The 16,110-nt window shown below is 38.1% G+C and overlaps 1 protein-coding gene across 1 annotated transcript in view; it reads left to right on the top strand.

The window, feature by feature from the left end:
* LOC150089533 (influenza virus NS1A-binding protein homolog) overlaps nt 1-16,110 on the top strand; it is a 302,567-nt gene that overhangs the window by 176,693 nt on the left and 109,764 nt on the right. The window contains exon 8 of the mRNA XM_090390017.1: nt 8,085-8,291. Within this exon, the coding sequence (XP_090246143.1) occupies nt 8,085-8,291 (207 nt within the window). The remainder of the gene's footprint in view (nt 1-8,084; nt 8,292-16,110) is intronic.

Raw genomic sequence — 16,110 nt, 5'->3', positions numbered from 1 at the left:
TTTATTTATTTTTTATTTTTTTATTCAAAACCAAAATGTGGTGGCACTGTGTTGTTATGATGATGCAATACCAGTTAATGTATTCTTTTATCACATATTTAAATGTGTGCTGCTTATGATTTTGTGCATTTTATTTTTGGAGTTAATTTTTTTTAGTTTTTTATTGTATACTATAGGCCATTTCCATTCATTAGAAAACTGTCTTATCATCTAATACAATCAAAGAAGAACATTTAAATGAAATAATGTAACAATAATTAAGAAAGTGAAAACATTTGTTCACACAAATTTTTAATATTTTTATTTACCAGTAACTAAAATTTTGAAACCTGACGTGCCCATGGGCTCACATCTGGTGAGTATGTGCTTGGCACACCCAGGGTACTGAGCTGGATATCAGCATTCTTCTTTTTCTTGATGATTCCCTTCTACTTCTCTCTCTCTCTCTCTCTCTCTCTCTCTCTCTCTCTCTCTCTCTCTCTCTCTTGGGGTAATTCAGAAAAAAAATTTTTTTTTTTTTTTTTTTTTTTTGCCTGATGCAGCATAAGCCTCAGGCTTCCTTGCACCATATGACTAATAATAATAACAATTAATAAAGGGAAAATATTTTTCCCTTTATTAATTTCTCTTTATAAAAAACAAAAAAAAAAATATTTGGGATGCAAACTTGGGAATAAAAACAAAATGTGGGTTTCTTATATTTGCTAGGCTGTTCATGCCGTACATCTATCTATACCTTTTGGTATCCTTGAGGTTTGGAGAGAACAGAGAGATCAGCAGTTGTAGCCTCCATTTAATTAGATATTTGAAAGTACCTTAAAATATTAATATAGTTGCTTTTGCTGAATTGGAAAGACTAAGGCATTCTCTTACCTAAAAATTTGTTCATTAAAAATACTTTCAACAAAAAAAAAAAAAAAAAAAATCTGTTACTGATTGGCATCATTATTTATAATTTTCTGGCAAAATTTTGTAATATTTCTGCCAACAATTGCATCCTGTATATATTACTAAACTATCTTTTTCATAGCACGATATATTAAGAAATCAAAATGGACAGCATCCTTTAGGGAGAAATAAAATAGAGATCAGAGAGGCCAAATAATAGGAAAGCTCATAATAGAAAACAACTCTTTCCTTCGTAATGATTACCACAATATTTACCATCCTATTATTACCTTGTAGTTGATCCCATTGTTTCTGCTTCAAAAGTATGGTGGAATGCTGAATGTCAAGCAAATAAAGAACAAAACGAGGCCAGGAATATGTTTTGTAGGAACGGTAATACAAATAGGTGGTAAATGACTCTCATCAACTGGTTTAATACCAACATTTTGCTTATTGGAGGCTTGAAGTGGTGGAACCCATGTTTAGTCTCCAGAGTTAAGTTCTGGCCAACCCTTCCCCGTCTCTTCAAAACATGCAGTATGATTCATGTCTTTTCAGGTTAGGATGATCACCATTCCTTATAGCTCTAAAAACGATGTTCGCAGGCCAGCCGCTAGTTAGTACACTGGACATTGGTAACTCTTTAGGAGGCTTCTGGATCAGCTAATATATAATCTTTCTACCTCTACTCTGCCAGATAGAGACTGTGGAGGGAGTCTGAGTAGGGTGTATGCTGGGGGGGGGGCCATTGTCAAGGCCACGTTATGTCAAGGATCTGGGTATATTCTCACCATGTGTATGCTATATCCAAAAATTTCATTATTTCATACAGCATGCTCCCCACTTTTTCTTACTATTGAATACACCGTGAATTGTCAAACTAATAGAGCAAACTTATCTGCAAAAAGATCTAAACCTCCCACACACTTCCTAGTTCATTTCACAAATATACCTGGGCTCAGTTGATGTCCATTTCCACTTACAGTCTGTCAAACCCCATGTACTTTTTCTGACAGAATCTCAGTTATCGGTTGATTCAAACACTGCTCATCTCAGTTGCCCATATTATTCACTGTATGATTCCTTTCACCTCAAAGGTGGTACTTGTGCATATGTCCGTTCCGATATTCCCTGTCAGAGACTTGGTAATTTGGAATATCCTCTTTTCGATCTTCTCTGGCTCAAAATCTCTCTGCCTCATTGTGTCAAATTCATCTGTTATCTCTACTGTTCTCCTAACTCCACTAATCACTTGGAACTCCTCGACTTCCTCTCTTTGCAACTTGACTTTCTCCGGTCCAACTTTCCTAATGGTGAGATAATTTTCTTTGGTGATTTTAATGTTCACAACTCCAGCTGGCTTCCGTTTTCTAATCACACAGACCCAACTGGTCGAGATGCTGAGGCTTTTGTAACTACTAATAACTGTGCACAGATTGTTCATTTACCTGCCAGAATGCCAGACAATCCTAACCATACAGCCAACACACTTGAACTTCTCACAAACAACCCTTCTAAGTACACAGTCGAAGTGAATGATCCTTTAGGCACCTCAGATCACAACTTGGTGATTGTCTCTTCTCCATTGGAGCCTTTACCTCATGGCTATTCCAAATCTCATGTTGTATGGCATTACAAGAATGCAAAATGGGATGACCTGCAAAATTTCTTTTCCTTGGTCGGATTACTGTTTCAAAACTTCTGATGTCAGTGTTTGCTCAGATCGTGTCAGTGAAATTATTCTTGTAGGAATAGAATTCTTTATTCCACACTCCACTTTAAAATCTCGTCCTTTATTTAAACCTTAGTTTTCCAATAAATCTGCGAAGACTGTTCAAGAGATGAATGTTGCATATTGTAATTGGCTTGTTTCCAACGCTTCAGTTTCATTTTGGCTTTGGCAAGAGACCATAAACTTGCTTCTTGCCCTAATGGTAACCGAGCATTCTGGTCTCTTGCCAAAGCTATTGGCTACAACTTTTGTCCACATCTGCTCCCACCTCTATCAAAACCAGATGGTTCTATTGTCACTTCAGCCAAGGATAAAGCTGACCTGCTTGCATCCCATTTTTCTTCCAACTCATGTATTAATGATCTTTGTAAAACACCTCCCACCATTCCTAGCATGCTCCATTCAATGCCTCCTGTGGTCTCCCATCAAAAGGATGTCAGAAGGATTTTGACGAATCTTGATGCTAAGAAAGCTTCAGGTCCTGATGGTATTTCTCCACTTGTTCTCAAAACCTGTGCTCCTGAACTTACTCCTGTTCTTTGCCACCTTTTTTCACTTTCTTATTCCAAAAATATTTTTCCTTCTGCTTGGAAATTTGCTCATATTCAGCCAGTTCCTATAAAGGGTGATACATCCCTCCCATCCAGTTATCAGCCCATTGCAATTACTTCTACTCTTTCTAAAGTAATGGAGAAATCAATTAACCGCCAACTCTTAAACTAACTAGAAACTTTCTGTGTGATTAACATTCGCCAGTATAGATTCCGTCAGTGTTGATCCACTGGTGATATTCTGGCTTATGGACAAATTCAATGGAAAAGTTTGGTGAAACACAAGCAGTTGCTATTGACATCTCAAAGGCTTTCGATCGTATTTGGCATAAAGGTCTTCTAAGCAAGCTTCCATCTTATGGTTTGCTAACTGTTTTTTTGTAATTGGTTATCCAGTTTTCTCTCTGATCGCTCACTGAGGGTGATGATAGATGGCACTCTGTCTTCTAACTTCTCCACTAATGCTGGTGTCCCCCCACAGTTCAGTTCTTTTCCTTTTGTATATTAATGACCTTCTTCCATTGACCGGAAATCCTATCCATAGTTTTGCTGATGATAGCACATTGCATTCCACTTTCCAGTTTGAGAAACCTCACTCTGCTCAATCAGCTTCAACTTCTCAAATATCTGCTACCAATTCTTTAAATGCTGATCTCCAGGTAATTCTCCTGTAGGGCAAACACAACTTAGTTGATTTCATCCTTCTAAAACTCAGTCTTGTCTTATATCTTGCAAGAGGATTCTTCTGCTCCAATGCTTATCTTTGGTGACACTCCGATTTCTAGGCAAGATGATATATCTCTTTTGGGGATTACCCTGACTTTTAATCTCTCTTGGTACAAGCACATTACAAATATTGCTTCCTCTGCATCTAAAAAAATTGATTTTCTCATTTGCTCTAGGCATTACTTGTCTTCCAAACAGTTGTTCACTCTGTACAAATTGCAAATCTGCCCTACCATGGAATATTGTTCCCACATCTGGGGCAGTGCCCCCAAAACCTCTCTCAAGCTTCTAGATCCATTCAGAAGAAAGTAGTTAGGTTAATTAATGACTCCTCTCTAACAGTCTCTCTGCACTCTCAGACTCATAGATGTACAGTTTTTCTTCTGCATGTCTTTCCTACAGATACTCTTATGGGCACTGCTCTTCTGAATTGGCTTCTATAATTCCCACTCTCTCTTCCAAAACAGTCTGAACACATGAACAACATCCATTTACTGTCCAACTTCAAACTCACGGAACCAACTTTTCATTTTCATCGTTTATTCATTCAACTGCTGTTTTCTGAAACAAATATCTTTTGTGTTTGGGGGATTCATAAAAAAAATAAAATAAAATAATCCCTAAAACAAAAAGGTATCCTGAATCCCATATACACTGAGTGGACAGAAATCATTGAATACCTACCTATTATAGGTAGGCCCATCTTTTGCCCAGATAAGAGCAGTCACAGGGCAAGCCATTGAGTCCTTTAGTTCACAAAAGCATTCCACAGGTATTTCCATCTTTAACCAGTGACTCCATTATTTTCTACAGAACAGAAGTTAAACTAACAGGTCTATAATTATTTGTCACTCTTTGAACCCCCTTTCTGAATTGGGACTACATTTGCATATCTCCAGTCCATGGAGACTGTCCCTGACTCTAAGGATGCTCTCATAATTATGATAAGAGTTTGCTTACTTCCCTTGCTGCCTCCTTCATTATAACTGGATAGATTCCATCTGTCCCAGGTGCAATTTCTCCTCCCCTTTGCTCTCAGTTATCACAAAATCACTTAGTTCCTTGTTAGAGTTTGATAAACTTCTGGCATTCCCCTCCTTGAATAACTCTTCATCTGTGAATATAGATCCAAAAAACCGTTCAGTTTAGCTACTTGTGCAGGATCATCAATGATCGAACCATCTCTGTTAAGTGGACCAATCTAATTCATTCCCTTCCTTCTAGAGTTTACATAAGAACTCTTTGCTGTTTTTCTTAGCATCCTTTGCCAAAGATTTCCCGTAATCTGCCTTCGCCTGCCTAACCTCCTTTGTGACTTGATTACAGACTAGCTTATATCTGTTATAGGCTTCTGTGTTGCCTGATAATTTGTATGCATTCCATGCATTTTTCTTCTCTATCATGAGCCTCATTAATTCAGCCGACATCCATTTAGGCCTGAACCTTAAACATTATTTCTTAATTGGTATGAAAAGCCTAGTAGCCTCGAAGATTAAGTCCCTGAAGGATTCCTATTTAGAATTCACCATTGGTAATATCATCAGTTGATCCCACTCTATAGAATTTAAAAACTGTGTGAGACCTCTGTAGTCATCTTTACAAAAACAAAAACCCTTCCCTTTACCCTTGATGATAGTTACATCTTTAAGTAAATCCCACATCAGTACACTGTGATCACTGTCACCTAGTGGTTCCTTTATCTGCAAATTCTTAATGCATGAATAATCACTGCTGATAATCAGATCAAGGGTATTTACTCCCTCTGGTTGCCCCTCGAACATGTTGCTGTAAAAAACAAACCTCCAATAAATCCGTAGATGTCTTGCTAGTGTGCGAGTGACCGACCCACAAGTTCCAGTCAATATCTGGAAAGTTAAAATTCCCCATTACAATACATTCTGATTTACTGGCCCATTCTATTTCTCTGCACACCTGTTCATTGTACTCATCAGCATCATTAGGCCTATAACGTACTCCTACTCTTATTTTCCCTTTCCCAGTGTTTATGTCACACCAGACTGAACATTGCAATGTCCACCCTTGTCAACTAGATGCACTTCCTTAGATTTTGTGTTTCTTAACTAACAGCATACCTTCCTCCCTTCCTATCCTGTCTGTCCTTTCTGTACACATTGTACTCCCCAAATTCCAATTCTGCACTGCTTATATCTGTGTGACACTGTCTCTGATATCCCAACAATATCTGCCTTTGATGTCTTGATCAGCACTTCAAATTCATCAATTTTATTTACTATACTTCTAGCATTAATGTACATGCAAGTATACATGCACTTGTTCTTATATGAGTCCTATGCATTTTTCTTCTCTGCCACGAGTCTCATTAGTTCATCTGACATCCATTTAAGCGTAAACCTTGAACAGTATTCCTTAGTTGGTATTAAAATCCTAGTAGCTTCCAAGATTAATTCCTTGAATGTTTCCCATTTAGAATTTTCTGTCGGTAACATCATCAGTTGGTCCCACTCTATAGAATTTAAAAACTGTCTGAGACCATTGTAGTCACCTTTACAAGAGCAAAACCTTTCCCCTTACTCCTGATGGTAGTCACATCTTTGAGTAAATCCCCACTGTGATCACTGCCACCTAGTGGTTCCTTTATCTGCAGATTCTTAATGCATGAATAATCACCACTGGTAATCAGATCAAGGGTATTACTCCCTGTGGTTGCCTCTTGAACATGCTTCTGTAGGAAAAAACCATCCTATAAATACACAAAGGTCTTGCTACTGTTGTGAGTGACCAACCCACAAGTTCCAGTCTATATCTGGGAAGTTAAAATGCCCCATTATAAGACAATCTGATTTACTGGCCCACTCTGTTGCTCTGTACATTTTTTTCCTTGTACTCATCAGAGTCATTAGGCCTATAACACACTCCTGCTTTCAAATCGGTTTTCCCAGTGCTTATGTCACACCAAACTGCCTCAACACTGCACTGTCCACCCATGTCAACTGGATGCACTTCCTTAGATTTTATGTGTTTCTTAACTAACAGCATCACCCCTCCTCCCCTTCTATCCTGTCTGTACACATTGCACTTCACAAATTCCAATTCTGCATTCCTTATCTCTGTGTGGCACCATGTCTCTGATATCCCGCAACTTCAGCCTTTGATGTCTTCACCAGCACCTCAAATTCATAAAGTTTATTTACTATACTCCTAGCATTGGTGTATATGCAAGTATACATGCACTTCTATACATATACATCAACCCATGTATTTACTTGTTCCATAATGACTCCAAGCAGTCCTTGAAAAACTCCAGTACCTCACTTTCCAGGCTGCTGCTCATTCCGAATAGAAGCAGTGCAAGAATCACTTTCATCTCTGCCTGTGGCTATTGTTAATCTATTAGTCTGTGAATCCCCCAAGCTAGCAGTTTTTTGACCACCTAACACTGCCTCGATAGCATCAGCAAATATCCTTGCACCCTTTCTATTTAAGTGTATCCCATCCCTGTAGAAGCAATCTCTTCTGTTAACAAGCACAGCCTATGCTGAGAAAAATCTTACCCCATGAGCTTTGCACAATCTCTCCATTGCCAAGTTAATTGACAAGGCTCTCTGATATACTCCCTCTTATCATGGCTGGGCAGAATTGCAGACACTTTCAAATTTAACCCTAAATCTGGGAGATGTGAGTGATGAACAAGGAGAGCAGTTTCATCAAGATATTTCCATGATGGAAAAGTGGTATCAAGGTCGCTGGGATCCTGTAATGATGAGGGATTATTGCTGGTTCCTTGTGTGAGGGAGAGTAAGCAGGAATACAAGAGAAAATCCCTTAATAGCAAATATTTTTAAGGACAATTAGAGGTACTGTTAATCTTTATATTATATATATTATTGAAATATAACATTATATATTATTGAAATATAACTATTTCACAATAATTTATATTTTTTTGGAAGTTAAATGAGTTATAGAGAACGTATAATATTTTTTTTACACTTGAATTATACGTATATATCCCTTTATTTTAACATTAAACATTATTACATCTTTTGATGTTGGCTTGATAGAGATTTTTTATGGTGAATTTTGGAATCAGTGCATTTATTTTCATTGTGGAGATATGACAAAAAATATATTTTTTTGGCTAGTATTATAGTATTTTATTTGTTATGCAAGTTTTAAATGTTCTATTTATCATTGTTTATTTTTAGATCATACTATTATTGGTTTGGCTACTGTGCGTGGTAGATTAACTGTGCTGTCGGTAGTCCAAAGATTAAATACACCTTCTAGTAGTACCTCATCATCACGAAATGCATCAGTTGAGAAGTCAGATACCTATACCCTAGTGCCACCAATGAGTACACCACGATGTGCAGTAGGAACTGCAGAGCATCAGGGGAAACTACTTGTGTGTGGTAATTGATTCAGATCATATTATCATTAGCATTTTAATGTTCTTTATGTGCTCATTATAACATATGAGCCTATCACGTAAGGATTCTCATAAATTATAGTCTAGTTTTTCTGAAGGATAAGTTTGTTTTATTAATTTTTGACTCGTGACAATATTTTTTTTCTGTATGATATATTTATTTACCTTATGCCTGGATCTGCTCCTTTCCCCTTAGCTAAGGTGTCATGTTTGATTAATATGTCAGAACTGTTTTGAACTTGTACATGGGTGAATAGCAGGCAAATAAATAAATTGGAAACATTGTAAACACATTAAATATGAACATCAGGTACATGGAACTTGTACAAGGGATATAGAATTTGAATGTGGCATGTGCTACACAGAAAAGATATACATAATGGAGGGTGTGAGAAGGAAGTATTTTATCAAGCCACACAGATTCATATAGACAAGATCTAAATTAGGCAATTTGAAATTGATAAAACAGCCATCGTAGTCAGTTTAGTAACAGTATAGGGTAAGTAAAAGCAGTAATCAGTTCTGTAGTTCATGAATTCAACAACATCTGGGAGACTGTGGGCTTCAGATGTTGTTGGTTTTAGGTGCATCAGCGAATTAGAGCTTGTTGTACTATTTTGTATTATGTCCATACAAATGTGTCCCCCCCCCCACAGTTGATTTGCATATCTGAAAAAATCCAGAATAACTCATGATCGTACTCCCTCTACCCGAGATCAGCTAACCTCAACTTTGGCTCGGAACTTCCTAGGAGCTCTTAGAAGTCCTCCAGTTCTATTACAGTTACTGTGAAATATGCAGCAAACACAGCAAATATGCAGTATTCTGGACAGCAGTGTTGGTAGAGTTATTACGTGGTCTCCTGGGACCCTTATTGGGCAAGCAATTATATGGGCCGTTAAAGATACTAAGGACACAAACACATACTTGCTTACACTCCAATTCTGGAAACATAGTAAATAAATTTGATAAATATGAAGTATTGGTTAAGCCATCATATGCAAGCATTAAAAGAATTTCAGAAGCATGGTGCTATTCTGACATGGGAGAGGATGCAGAATTTGAATACAGTGAGTAAAATGTATACAGAAAGGACAAGCAGGATGTTGGGAGGGGATCTTGTTTTTGGTTAAAAAGCACTAGATTATTAGCATTAATAAAAGCACATGATGCAAGAAAGCAAGCTTATATAGCATCAGCCAAAAAAAAAAAAAAAAACATTTCACCCATCCACTTCCTCCAAATGTTTGTCTGTTTCTCCCTTGAATCTATTTAAGGTATAAACTTCTACAATGACAGATGGAAGTTTGTTCCAGCAGTCAATCACCAGCTGGCTAAATGGAAACTTCCACACATCTATCCTACAACTGTTTTTCCTCAATTTGAATTTCCTCAGAATATTTGCTCTCAGGCGATTATTCTGAGCAAGGGGAACAATCCCATCGGCATTCAGCGTGCTCAAACCATTCAAGACTTTATACACTTCAATCAGATCACCTCGCAGGTGCCTAGTCTCCAGACACTGTAGTTTGCAAAACTTAAGCCTTCCTTCATAATTTTGATCAACAACATTCATCTTGTTGCCGTTCCCTGTACTTGTTCCGGACGCGCTACATCCTTCTTAAAATGAGGCCTCCAGACTTGTATACAGTACTCAAGGTGTGACCTGACCATTGCCTTATACAAGGGGATAATCACTTCTTTATTCCTGCTAGAAAAATTCCTGTATATCATTGACAGGCCACCATGAGCTACTCTTGCAGATCATCTGCACTGCTCAGAAAACGTCATATCTGCCTGCACAATTACCCCCAGGTCCTTTTTATTCTCTACCGCTGTCAGTGTAGTACCACATAGTTGATATGCTATGCTGGGGTTACTGATATGCTATTCTGGGGTTACTCCCATATGCAGTACTTTACATTTGTCAATGTTATACTTCATTTGCCACCTCTCAGCCCATTTGCGAACTTTTCTAGATCCTGTTGCAGCAGTGTACTGTCATTAGTGTTATTAACAACCCTGCCGACCTTCATATCGTCTGCAAACTTTTGACATTAAGCCTGATATACCATCATCAGTATCATTAATAAATGCAGAAAACAACAATGGACCCAACACTGAACTCTGGAGGACTCCACTAATAACATTAGTTCACTAAAAGCAGTGTCCATTGATTACCACTCTGTTTTCTCCCACTCAACCATCCCTTTATCCATAGCAGCAATTTGCCTCCAATGCCACACTGCTCCAATTTGTGCAGCAGTCTTCCATGTGCAACGGTATCAAAAGCCTTTCTAAGATCCAAATATATGATATCAAAATTATTCATCGCATCCAGTTCCTTTTTTTTTTGACCACATCACAGTATCCAATCAAATTGGTCAGACAAGGCTTCCCCTTAGCAACCCATTAGATGATCCTGCAGTGATTCTTTAACCAGTGCCTCCATTAATAATCCCTGGAACAGAAGTTAAACTAACAGGTCTATAATTACTTGTCACCGTTTGATCCTCCTTTGTGAATTGGGGTCACATATGCATATCTCCAGTCCATGGGTACCTACCCTGAGTCCAAGGAAGCTCTCATAATTATGGCTAAGGGTTTGCTTACTTCCTTTGCTGCCTCCTTCAATATATCTGGATAGGTCCCATCCACCCCAGGTGCCTTTCTTATGTTTATCTTCAACAATTTCTCCTCCACTTTGCTCTCAGTTATTACAAAATCATCTAACTCACTGCCAGAGTTTAATTCACCTCTGGCATTCCCCTCTCTGAATAACTCCTCGTGTTAATGTAGATGCAAAATACTCATTTAGTTTGTTAGCTTCCTGAGCAGGATCATCAACAGTTCAACCATCGATATCAATTGAACCAATCTCATTCATCCCATTTTTTTCTAGATTTTACATAAGTAAAGAACTCTTTGCTGTTTTTCTTTAAAGCATCCTTTGCCAAAGATTTCTCGTAATCTGCCTTTGCCTGCCTAACCTCCTTTGTGACTTGGTTACAGACCAGCTTATATCTATCATAGGCTTCTGTGTCACCCGTTAATTTATATGTATCCCATGCATTTTTCTTCTCTGGCACATGTCTCATTAGTTCATCTGACATCTATTTAGGCCTAAACCGTGAATAATATTTCTTAGTTGGTATGAAAATCCTAGTGACTTCCAAGATTAATTCTTTGAATGCTTCCCATTTTGAATTTGCTCTTGGCAACATCAATTGTTCCTACCATATAGAATTTAAATACTGTCTCAAACCACATAATCACCTTTACGAAAGCAAAAACCCTTCCCTTTACCTCTGATGGTAGTTACCTCTTTCCGTAAATACCACTTCAGCACACTGTGATCACTGCCACCTAGTGGTTCCTTTATCTGCAGATTCTTAATGCATGAAGAATTAATACTGATCAAGAGTATTACTCCCTCTAGTTGCCTCCCGAACATTCTGCTGTAGAAAACAATCATCTAATAAATCCACAAGTTTTTCTAGTGTGTTTGTCTGTTTCTCCAATTTGTGACCAACCCACAAATTCCAGTCAATATCTTAAAAATTAAAATTCCCCAATATAAGACACTCTGATTTACTGGCCCACTCTAATTCTCTGTACATTTGTTTATTATACTCATCAGAGTCATTAGGTCTATAACTGTTAATGTTGCTTTCCCAGTGCTTATATCACACCAAACTGACTCTACACTGCACTGTCCAGCCATGTTGACTGGCTGTACTTCCTTATATTTTATGTTTCTTAACTAATAGCATAACCTTCCTATCCTGTCTATCCTTCTGTACACATTGTACTCCCCAAATTCCGTTTCTGCATTCCTTATATTTGTGTGACACCACATCTCTGATATCCCAACAATACCTAGGCGCCTCCGTAGCCAGGTGGGAAGGAGCAGCAGTGCTTAGCATACGCTTCTTGATTAGACCAGGGTTCGAGCCTGTCACCACCAAATACGGAGGATGCGGAAAGGTTAGGGAATGACCACCGCATATCCCGGAGCAATATGGCCTTAGTTGCTAATGCTCCTAAAAACCAAATAACAAACAAACCAACAATACCTGCCTTTGATGTTTTGACCAACACCTCAAATTCATCAAATTTATTTACCAAGCTCCTAACATTGGTACACACAAGTATCATGTGTGTACACCAATTCTTAGCTACCCTAACACAGCCCATGTATTTGTTCTGCAATGACTCCCAGCAGTCTCTGAAATCCCCTGCACCTTGTTTTCCAGGCTGTTGCTCATTCTAATAGAAGCAGTGCAAGAATTACTTTCACCTATGCCAGTGGCTACTGTTAATCTATTAGTCCATATATACCCCCCAAGCTAGCAGTTTTCTGACCCACCTAACACTGCCTCGATAGCATTAGCAAATATTCTTGCAACCTTTTTATTTAAGTGTATCCCATCCCTGTAAAAGCAGTCTCTCCTGTTAACAAGCACAGACCAGGCTGAAAAATATTCTACCCCTTGAGCCTTGCAAAATCTCTCCAGGGCCAAATTGATCGACAAGGCTCTCGTCATTTGCTACTTCCTATCATGTCTGGGCAGAATTGCAGACACTGTCAAATTCAACCCTAACTGATGGCTTTTTTCAACATTGACCTGTGCTTGTTAAGTAATTCCGCCGGTGTCCTACTCTTAATATCATTAGTGCCAATGTGTACAACAATATCACCTTTTGTGCGCTTAAAAGATCATATCTGCTCTACAACATCATCAACCTTTGCCCCCTGGTCCTGTTCCACTTATAAAACAGTACAGCCAACTGACATGGATTGCTATGATATAAGCATGTGATATTAACACCAGGAATACAAAAACGAGAATAGCAGTATGTTATAGGCCAAGTAATGGTTCTTTATCTTACACAAATAGTGTGCCAGTAAATCAGAATGTCTTTTGGGAAAGTTTTTAACTTTTCTGAATGTTGATTGAGACTTATGGTTGGTCGCTTACTCATTAGTAGAACTGCATGTTTCCTATACCAACTACTTAAAGAGACAGTAAGAAAAAGTAATACTCTTGATTTGATTTTTAACAGATTGATGTTTTAGGGCAGAGGTTCCCAACCTTTCTCAATTCACGGTGCCCTTAGTGTCCCAGTAATTTTTTCATGGCATCCCTAGGCCAAAAGAAACACCTACCACAGTGTTAAAGAATGAAATTATTATATATACCTATATAATAATTTTATTCTTTATGTAGAGGTACTAAATAAAGCATCAATTATAGATCACCACAAAATTAAAAAGATATGGTACAGTGGATACCGTACACCTTTTTATAATGAAATAAATTTATAAATTTCAAAAAATAAATAATAATAACAACTTTAAGTAACTTAAACCGAAATTACATGGCACTCTAAGAATGTTGTTGCGGCACCCTACTGTGCCACAGCACACAGGTTGAAAACCACTGATTTAAGGGATGACTCTACAGACTGAAGGGACATCCCCTAAGTCCTCAAATCTGCCTCCTATTCACAAGGAGGGATCAAAGCACAAAGTGGGCAGTTAGAGACCTTAAAGCAAGACTTATGCTCCAGTGATCCAAAAATAATTTTAATATCATATACTTAGATTTCCATAAAGCTTTTGATACTGTTCTACTTGAACAACTGCTATACAAATTGCAGCAGTGTGATACTGGGCCAAGCTACTGCCATGTTTAGGGATGGCTGAGTGATAGGTACAGAGTTGTTATTAACGGACACTAATCTTCATGGACTAATGTTATGAGTGGAGTCCATTAGGCTTCAGTGTTGGGCACCTTACTATTTTTACAGTATTGATACTGAGACAGTACACAGTACTGAGACATAAAATATTAAATTTTATGTCTCAGTTTTCCTGATTATAAAAAGATGGGCACCAATACCCAGGAATCCACTGGGTTCGTGGGTCCAAATATAACTGATCCAGGATATGAAGAATTTAGTTCTCTCAGAGATACATCTAAAATGATTAGAAAAGACAACAGAAATGACTCTGTCTCCAAAAAGAGATAAAAACTGACATAAATATGTTAAATGCCCCATAACAATATAATATATTCAAATACTGAGAAATCTGTAAGCCAGTTGTCACCATTCTCATACAAAATATTCTTGAGAGTTTTGCTGGCCCATCAAAAAATGTTAAGAGATTAAAATGAGGTGATATTTTAGTAGAAAAAGCCCATTTTAAACATTCTGAAAGTTTGTTACAAATGGCAACCTTTGCAGGAATACCAGTAACAGTATCCCCTCATTAGCATTAGTAGAAGCATTTGATGCAAGAAAGCAAGCTTATGCAGCATCAGCCAAAAAAAAAAACAAAATAAAATAAAATAAATACAAAAATAATAAAATAACCACTTCCACTTTACCCCTCTGTTCGTTCGAAATACCTGTCCAGCTGAGCCTTAAACTTATTTAGGCTATCAACTTCCACGACAAGGGATGGAAGTCTGTATCACCAACCAACCACCCGCTGGCTAAAGGCAAATTTCCGCACGTCTATCTTACATCTGTCTTTCCTCAATTTGAATTTATGCCCTCTCAGGTAATTATTCTGAGCAAGAGGGAGAATCCCATCAGCATTGAGCATGCTCAAACCATTCAAGGCTTTATACACCTCTGTCAGATCGCCTCGCTGGTGCCAAGTCTCCAGACACTGTAATTTGCAAAACTTAAGCCTTTCTTCGTAAGAGCACCCCTTTGTTCCATTCACTACTCTTGTTGCCCTTCTCTGTACTCGTTCCAGCAGCTCTACATCCTTCTTGAAATGAGGCCTCCAGGCCTATATACAGTACTCTTGGAGTGGTCTGACCATTGCCTTATACAAGGGAATAATCACCTCCTTATCCCTGCTAGAAAAATTCTTATATATCATTGACAATACACCATGAGCTACTCTTACAGCCCGTCTGCACTGCTCAGAGAACTTCATATCTGCCTGCACAACCACCCCAGGTCCTTTTGATTCTCTACCACTGTCAGTGTAGTACCACAGAGTTGATACTTTGCTCTGGGGTTGCTGTTTCCCATATGTAGTACTTTACATTTGTCAATGTTAAACTTCATTTGCCACCTCTCAGCCCATCTGCTCAACCTTTCCAGATCCTGTTGCAGCAGCATAGTGTCAGTAGTGTCCTTGACAACCCTGCCAACCTTCGTATTGTCTGCAAACTTGGACATTGATATACCATCATCAATATCATTTATAAATACAGAAAACAATAATGGACCCAATACTGAACCCTGAGGGACTCCACTAATAACATTAGTCCACGATGAGCAGTGTCCATTGATTACCACTCTCTGTCTTCTCCCCCTCAATCTCATAATACCTTAATATGTCAAAAGGCATCATTGTGGAATGGGACTTTCACCTGAAGAGGAAATTCAAAGTAAACTTCAGGAACAAGGAGTCAACAATGTTAAAAAGGGATAATCACCCCCTACCTGGAATCTAATACTCACTTTTAACACACCGAAGTCACCCAGATCAGTAAAGCAGGATATTTACGTTGCAATATTAGACCAAAACATCCCAAATATTACACATCCCAAACCCTCTCCTGTTTCAATTTCCAGAAGTTTGGGCATTCACAGACTCTTATGTAGAGGAAAATGCAAACTATGGATTCCAAGAACATATACTTCTACTTGCATAGTTGGAAGATATAAATGTGCAAATTGTACAGGGGAACATACTACATACTCAAAAAAGTGTGAAATCTAGAAGAAAGAAAAAATAATACAAAAGTACAAAGCAGAAAATGGAATTTCAT

This window comes from Mastigoproctus giganteus, chromosome 2 (assembly GCF_048544385.1).
Source record: "Mastigoproctus giganteus isolate SK-2022 chromosome 2, ASM4854438v1, whole genome shotgun sequence".
Lineage (NCBI taxonomy): Eukaryota > Metazoa > Arthropoda > Arachnida > Uropygi > Thelyphonidae > Mastigoproctus > Mastigoproctus giganteus.
This window is presented reverse-complemented; position numbering and strand designations above follow the sequence as displayed.